Here is a 9068-nt window from a genome sequence, read left to right on the forward strand (position 1 = left end):
ATTGAGTCATCACCCTTCTTATTACAGACCACCCGCTGGAGAGCACACTGTCATTTGCATTCATTATTGTTGGTTTATATTGGGTATGACTTGACTAGATCTCTTTTACCATGAATTACAATGTTTAGTCAGTCCTTGATCTTTAAAGGTGCTCTGCATTTATGTTTTGCGGTCTTAGGAAGGGCTAGCGAGATACCATTTTGTTATATCATGTTATGATTGTTTTGAGAAAGTGTTGTCATCCGAGTTCTATTATTATGGCTCGCTAGCTGATTATGCTATTGATATGAGTAATTGTGAGACCTAAGTGTTATTGTGAGTATGGTTAGTTCATAATATTTGCTGAAACTTGAATGTTGGCTTTTCATGTTTACAACAACAAGAGCAAACAGAGTTTGTAAAAGTTTTTGTTTATCACGTTCAGTTTATCAACTAAATTGCTTGAGGACAAGCAAAGGTTTAAGCTTGGGGGAGTTGATACGTCTCCAATGTATCTACTTTTCCAAACACTTTTGTCCTTGTTCTGGACTCTAACTTGCATGATTTGAATGAAACTAACCCGGACTGACGCTGTTTTCAGCAGAACTGCTATGATGTTGTTTTATGTGTAGAAAAGAAAAGTTCTCGGAATGTCCTGAAAATCCACGGAGGCACTTTTTGGAATTAATAAGAATTTTTGGGCGAAAGAAATACACCAGGGGGGCCACACCCTGTCCACGATACAGGGGGGCGCCCCCCCTATAGGGCGCGCCCCCCTATCTCGTGGGCCCCCTGGACCTCCACCGACCTCAACTCCAATTCCATATATTCAGGTTCGGGGAGAAAAAAATCAGAGAGAAAGTTTCATCGCGTTTTACGACACGGAGCCGCCGCCAAGCCCTAATCTCTCTCGGGAGGGCTGATCTGGAGTCCGTTCGGGGCTCCGGAGAGGGGGATTCGTCGCCGTCGTCATCATCAACCATCCTCCATCACCAATTTCATGATGCTCACCGCCGTGCGTGAGTAATTCCATCGTAGGCTTGCTAGACGGTGATGGGTTGGATTAGATTTACCATGTAATCAAGTTAGTTTTGTTAGGGTTTGATCCCTAGTATCCACTATGTTCTGAGATTGATGTTGCTATGACTTTGCTATGCTTAATGCTTGTCACTAGGGCCCGAGTGCCATGATTTCAGATCTGAACCTATTATGTTTTCATGAATATATGCGTGTTCTTGATCCTATCTTGCAAGTCTATAGTCAGATGTTATGTATTATGATCCGACAACCCCGAAGTGACAATAATCGGGATACTTCTCGGTGATGACCGTAGTTTGAGGAGTTCATGTATTCACTATGTGCTAATGCTTTGTTCCGGTTCTCTATTAAAAGGAGGCCTTAATATCCCTTAGTTTCCAAGGACCCCGCTGCCACGGGAGGGTAGGACAAAAGATGTCATGCAAATCCTTTTCCATAAGCACGTATGACTATTTACGGAATACATGCCTACATTACATTAATGAACTGGAGCTAGTTCTGTGTCACCCTATGTTATAGCTATTACATGAGGAATCGCATCCGGCATAATTATCCATCACTGATCCATTGCCTACGAGCTTTTCACATATTGTTCTTCGCTTATTTACTTTTCCGTTGCTACTGTTACAACTACTACAAAACCCCAAAAACAATTATCTTTACTTTTGCCACCGTTACCTTTATTATCATACTACTTTGCTACTAAATACTTTGCTGCAGATACTAAGTAATCCAGGTGTGGTTGAATTGACAACTCAACTGCTAATACTCAAGAATATTCTTTGGCTCCCCTTGTGTCGAATCAATAAATTTGGGTTGAATACTTTACCCTCGAAAGCTGTTGCGATCCCCTACACTTGTGGGTTATCACCTGGCAACCCCTCCTCTGCTCCACTTTGGGCCCATGTGGCCCATTAAACCCCCGGGGGGTTCCGGTAACCCCCCGGTACTCCGATATACATCTGATAACCCCCGGAACCATTCCGGTGTCCGAATATAGTCGTCCAATATATCAATCTTCATGTCTCGACCATTTCGAGACTCCTCGTCATGTCCTCGATCACATCCGAGAATCTAAACCATCTTCGGTACATCAAAACATGTAAACTCATAATATAATCGTCATTGAGCTTTAAGCGTGCGGACCCTATGGGTTCGAGAACTATGTAGACATGACCGAGACACGTCTCCGGTCAATAACCAATAGAGGAACCTGGATGCTCATATTGGATCCCACATATTATACAAAGATCTTTATCGGTCAAACCGCATAACAACATGCGTTGTTCCCTTTGTCATCGGTATGTTACTTGCCCAAGATTCGATCGTCGGTATCTCAATACCTAGTTCAATCTCGTTACTGGCAAGTCTCTTTACTCATTATGTAATGCATCATCCTGCAACTACCACATTAGCTACATTGCTTGCAAGGCTTATAGTGATGTGCATTACCGAGAGGGCCCAGAGATACCTCTCCGATAATCGGAGTGACAAATCGTAATCTCGAAATACGCCAACTCAACATGTACCTTCAGAGACGCCTGTAGAGCTCCTTTATAATCACCCTGTTACGTTGTGACGTTTGGTAGCACACAAAGTGTTCCTCCGGTAAACGGGAGTTGCATAATCTCATATTCATAGGAACATGTATAAGTCATGAAGAAAGCAATAGCAACATACTAAACGATCAAGTGCTAAGCTAACGGAATGGGTCAAGTCAATCACATCATTCTCCTGATGATGTGATCCCGCTAATCAAATGACAACTCATGTCTATGGTTAGGAAACTTAACCATCTTTGATTAACGAGCTAGTCAAGTAGAGGCATACTAGTGACACTATGTTTGTCTATGTATTCACACATGTATTATGTTTCCGGTTAATACAATTCTAGCATGAATAATAAAGATTTATCATGAAATAAGGAAATAAATAATAACTTTATTATTGCCTCTAGGGCATATTTCCTTCAGGTACAACTTGTTTTTGTGGGTTCCCCAACTGCAGAGTACCTAGTGGCACAACCCCTAGCTCCACCGTTGTACCGCTGAGTCAGACTTAGCAGGAACAACCTGGTAAGTACTACCTAGTACCGCATCGAGTACAACACGGTGTTACCCGTGAGCGGTACAAGAGCAGGTACTAGGACCGGTGTAACCGCCAGACCAGCGCCTCGGTGGTGGCTAAGTCTAGAGCGGTAGAACTGCTCCAAGACCACCGGTTGTACCGGGGTGCAAGTGCCATCCGGGATAACCGGTCCACCGCCGCCAGCTACCGCACCACCAATAGAATGGAACCACCCGATTCCAGTAGTTGGCCCGGTACAACCGCTATGCGTAGCATTCAGGTGGTGGCTAAGTACCCAATGGTACAACTGCTAGTGAGACAGCGGTACTACCACTTCACCACAGCTTGGAGACTGGAGTACTACTACCAGAGGGAATCACCCCTCTGGTGGTGGTTGCACCAGAAGTACTGGCCAAGTTGGTATAACCGCTACTACAGTCGGTACAACCGCGAGTGAGTAAAAAGCTGCACTTTGTTAGAAGTGAGTGCTCTCACTCTCAAACAGAAGGAATTATGGGGTGCAATATGAGTGTGTACGTGCTTTGATTCACACAGTACCTTCCGATGCGTACTCCTTAATAGTATGGATTTCTTATGACCAAAGAAATAAAAGTGTCGGAAAATCTGTCTTCGATTTTTTCGTCCGGAGGGGTTGCCTAACCGTCTTGTGCCACATGAAGTAAACCTGTGTAGCTTAGACACACGGTTAGTCCGTAAATTGCATTGTCATCAACACAAAAATACTTAAGGCGGGAAATGCCCTTACACATAGTCATATGACTTGGGTTAAGCGTTGATCCGGTTCGAGAATCCGTATCATGGTTTGGAAGAGATGACGAGATACCAACGAGGTGACAAGTATCCACCTTGAACTCGAAAACGTATAACATGAGACAAAAGAAATGTTGCATATTGCACATTGTCAGGATTCATTAGTAGGAGTATGCGTGCACTATGGAGTTGGCACGTTCTACTAGGAACCGCTAATAGCAATCGACTTGGGACATGTCCCTGATCTAGGCACACATCCGCGGTAGTATAGTCGGACCAAGGTGGCAATCTTGCTCGCGATTGCCGTCCTCGATGCACATGGAGCCACGCCGATGGACAACACAAACAACCAACCCCATCACCCATGAAGAACAACGGGGACAACAACTTCTAGGCTCCTCTACAATGCCGCAGTAATCATCATCGAGACGGGATTAAAATCAAAGGACTTTTATTCGAGATGACACCACCATCACTAGAGCTCGACATCTCCGCGAGACAAAAACCTACTGCACAAAAGACGAAAGACAATAATCCCCTCTCCTCGGCCCCGCAACGCTAGAATTTGTGGTGGCTAGGGTTTCTTTATGGAGGGCTAACTATTAACAAACAAAACTTATCTTTTGACAATGTTAACAACACTCCCCGGCGGTTTAGCCGCTCTCAGTTTAACACAAATTCATTAATTACAACACATTCATGTAATATGTTACCACAGAATCCACGTACACCACATAACGACTTGAAAGAAAATCTGATACCTTGGCACATAAATTCACTGAGATCAAATTCCAAGCCCCTTCGTTTAATACAAAGACCTCCTGCAGTGGGGGTGTCATAGCTAATATCATTCGTGCCAACAATACAATTTTGATGAGATGACATATTAGTTTTTTGTTCTTCTTCCAGATAGTCTTTTGTTATATGAACCTTATTCTTCTTCTTCTTATACATAAAACACTCTTGTACATAAACCTTATTCTTCTTCTTATACGAAAAGGCAGTGCTCCTGCCGGTTCCTCAAAAAAATTAGTTTTTTATTTTACTTCCAGATATCAAGGTCAAGAATTAAGATCGCCGGCATTAATTTTGAACTCCATAAAGAACTGTACAAGTCATACTATTAAGAGTTGACATTAATTTCCAAAACCCGTCGAAATTCCACGAGACATACTGTAGCATCTTCTGCTCTAAATAATAATAGTAATAATTAAGCAATAGTTCCTTCGTTTCTAACTTGCAGACCAACATGGAGTTACAACTGGCACGTTAGCATCGGCCGGCGTCTTCTGAATATGATGATCTATCCGGCCACTCCTCCGGCCGGCTAACGAATTGTCTATCAACTATTAAGGGCAATCTTGAATAAAGTTCAACTAATCAACACACATTTTATAACAGAGTGATACTCTATATCCTTACAAAAACACATCGAGAACATTACAGGATTAATCAGTTGGCAATTGTTTCTGAGGATTCGGCTGCCCAACCTTCCAAGTCATACACAACATGCAGTGGACAGATTAATGTGTGAACCGGTGTGGAAACTGAGAGCTGATTCCAGTTCGTGGCCTTGAGAATCTTTCTAATCGATTAATCATGCATATCACAAGGTCAGATAGAATGGAAGGATATAACTATAACTTAACCTAATTAACAATGGCCTGATCCGTCAGTGGTGCGCGATTAATCCCACACGCCAAAGTCAATGATCCCAGAGAGCATAACAATTAGCTACTCCATCTGGAGTAGCTAACTTTTGTGGGAGTTCTCTGTGGCCATTAATAAACTTCCTCCCCTCAAATTAGCTTTCACCTCGTCCTCTATTTAAGCGCACTGGCTTTGAGCAACACCATCGTCGTCACCTCACCGTTAGCTCGAACCACAAGTTTTTGTCCTTGTCTCGTGCTCGATCGATCACGGGCAACGTACATTGCCATGGACATGGCTAAGCCCTCGCTGGTTTTCGGCACCGTCCTCGCGGCGTGCCTTGCGCTCGCCGCGGCCGACTGGTCTCCGGCGCACGCCACGTTCTACGGCGGGAACGACGCCTCCGGCACAATGGGTAAGCCACCTAGCTAGCATTTCCCAGTCGTCACATGTTAGCTAAGGTATGCTCATGTGAGGCTGCCAATGCGCGCTCGCCCAACTGACAGTCCTCTTCTCTAATCAATTAATCATCAGGTGGCGCTTGCGGGTACAGCAACCTGTATGACCAGGGGTACGGCGTCGACAACGCGGCACTCAGCACGGCGCTGTTCAACGACGGCGCGTCGTGCGGGCAGTGCTACCTCATCATCTGCGACACCAGCAAGACGCGGTGGTGCAAGCCCGGCACCGCCGTCACCGTCTCGGCCACCAACCTCTGCCCGCCCAACTGGGCCCTCCCCAGCGACAACGGCGGCTGGTGCAACACGCCGCGGCAGCACTTTGACATGTCGCAGCCAGCCTGGGAGAAGATCGCCATCTACCGCGCCGGCATTGTGCCCGTGCTCTACCAGCGTGTCAAGTGCTGGCGCCAGGGCGGGGTCAGGTTCACCATCGCCGGCTTCAATTACTTCGAGCTCGTGCTCATCACCAACGTCGCCGGCAGCGGCTCGGTGGCCATGGCGTCCATCAAGGGCTCCAACACGGGGTGGATCCAGATGTCCAGGAACTGGGGTGCCAACTGGCAGTGCCTCTCCGGGCTTGCCGGCCAGGCGCTGAGCTTCGCCGTCACGACCACCGGCGGGCAGTATCTGCTCTTCGAAAACGTCGTGCCGGCTTGGTGGAAGTTCGGCCAGACGTTCACCACGTACAAGCAGTTCGACTATTGAGACATCATCATAAGTCCACCACACACGGTGCCACAATGGGTGCTTCGTGCGTGCTCGCAATTTTCACGAAGCTGCATGGATACCAGACTTTAGTGGCCAAGATGGATATCTCCTAGCTAGGCGATGCTCCGACTGCAGGAGGTGCGCACGACGATGCGTAACTTCGCTTCCTCGTCTGTGTTTCTTCTTGTTGCTTAATTTAGTTATTTTCTACTGTAATTCACTCCGGCCGTCTATGTATGTATAAACCTTCAATTTAGCTAGATTTCAGTCAGCTGAATTTTTGTCTTGTGGTCAATCGATTTTCTGGCCCTTGGATTGTGCTTTAAGATTTGTGTAGTTTTTCTTTTTTCTGTCATGTTTTGCTGGTGGTATTGGGCTGTTTGGATTTGATTGACATCTATTTTGGGTCAGTCGATTTCGTTCTTGGGCTGAATTTCGTGCGTGCATGCTGTTTTTCCATGTGTTTGCTTTTGTTTTTTGCATGTGCAGATTTTTTTTTTCAGTTGAGTTTTTTTTCTTTACGTGTATTTTTGCATGTTGAGTGCGTGAAAATGTATACATGCAAGTACTACATGTACAAATTACATTACAGCACAGAAACTTCACTCTTATATATTTATTCTACATATTATAAAAAGTGCATTTTATGCTAATTTTGTGATTTTTTTTATTTTTTATTTTCTTTATTCTTTAAGGGTAATACCAATGCTAATTGTTTTGTGCTATTTTTTGCTAATTAAATACATTTTTCTATTATTGTGCGTATGTATGCATGAAAGAACTATATAATATGTGTGTAAATTATACTAGACTGTTAAAGTTGCATTATTATATGTGTATTCGCTGCATATTATAAAAAGTGCAACTTCACTGCAAAGTTGTGTGCAAGTTTTTCTTTATTTTCTTTCTTCTTAAGAGTAATACCAATGTCGCTAATTTATTCCCTCTTAGAAAACTTTTTTTTTACCATGTTTAGTTTTTAATTCATTTCCTGTTCTCAAGGACAATACCAATGCCACTTATTCATTCCTTGTTTAAAAACATTGTTTTTATGTAAAATTCAGTATTATATGTTTATTCTTAGATAACTAAAAAACTGCAATTTATGTGTAAATTGTGTGCAAATTGCATCATTATTATTTTTGAATTCCTTTTTTGTTAAAGGGTGGTACCAATACCACTATACTTCATTTCTTCTTAGAAAAAATTACTTTTATTTTTCTGTTTTTAAGTAAGTGTACACGCAAGTATGATACACCATTTGTGTGTATTATAGTAGAGAGCAAAAATTGCACCGTATATGCTTATTTTTGGCATATTGCATAAGTGCAATTTCAAGGCATACTTGTGCGCAAGTTATTTTTTATATTTCTTTCTTCTTAAGGGGTTTCATTTTCCCCTATTCAGTATTTCGTTTTGTTTTTTATATTTTCTTTCTTCTTAAAGGGATTCATTCTTACATAGAAAACTTTATTGTTTTGCTTTAGTTTTAGTTTTTGTATTTTTGTTCTTAAAGGGTTTCATTCTTCCATAGAGAACTACATTATTTTGTTTTTTTATTTTCTTTCTTCTTAATTCTTCCCTAGAAAACATCATTATTTCGTTTTTTTTATTTTCTTTCTTCTTAAAGGGATTCAATCTTCCCAAGAAAATTTCATTATTTTGAGTTTGATTTATTTTCTTTCTTCTTAAATGGTTTTATTCTTCCCTAGAAAAGTTTATTATTTTGTTTTCATTTTAATTTTAATTTTATTTCATTTTCTTTCTTTAATAGTAATATATTTATTTTTTGCATATTATAACAAAGCGCAATTTTTACATAAATTGCGTGCAAATATTGCCATTACTTGTTTTCTATTGCCTTTCTTCTTAAAGGGTACTGTCAATCTTCTCAAAAGAAATGAATTAGTGGAGTTGACAAGTTCCAGTAACATATGTTTATTCTTGCATATTATAAAAACATAATTTCTTAGAAAAATTTCTTTTGGCAAAAATTTCACTATTGTATGTTTATTCTTGCATATTACGAAAAGTGCAATTTATGTGTAAATTATGTGCAATTGTTTTCATTTTCTTTCTTCTGGAAGGGTAACAACAAAGCCACTAATTCACTCTTCCTTAGAAAAACTTCATTATTTTGATTTCGTTTACTTTTCATTTTATTTTCTTTATTCTTTAAGGGTCATACAGAGCCATTAATCTATTTCTTCTGATGAAATTTCCTTTTCACGGAAATTGCACCAATATACACTTATTCTTATATATTATAAAACACGCAATTTTTGTATAAATTTTGTGCAAAAAATTTCATTACTTTTTCTTTTATTTTTTCTCCTTAAATGGTAATACCAATGTCACTAATTCATTCTTCCTTAGAAAAGTTTATTATTTTAT

General features: G+C 41.4%; 1 protein-coding gene across 1 annotated transcript; it reads left to right on the plus strand.

Annotated features, from left to right (window-relative positions):
- The first annotated feature begins 5799 nt into the window (after nt 1-5799).
- LOC119304270 (expansin-A31-like) lies at nt 5800-6671 on the plus strand. Its single transcript, XM_037581452.1, has 2 exons — nt 5800-5920; nt 6040-6671. Exons 1-2 carry the CDS (start codon nt 5800-5802, stop codon nt 6669-6671), a joined length of 753 nt encoding a protein of 250 aa, XP_037437349.1.
- Nucleotides 6672-9068: the final 2397 nt, after the last annotated feature.

Source organism: Triticum dicoccoides, chromosome 1B (assembly GCF_002162155.2).
Source record: "Triticum dicoccoides isolate Atlit2015 ecotype Zavitan chromosome 1B, WEW_v2.0, whole genome shotgun sequence".
Classification (NCBI taxonomy): domain Eukaryota; kingdom Viridiplantae; phylum Streptophyta; class Magnoliopsida; order Poales; family Poaceae; genus Triticum; species Triticum dicoccoides.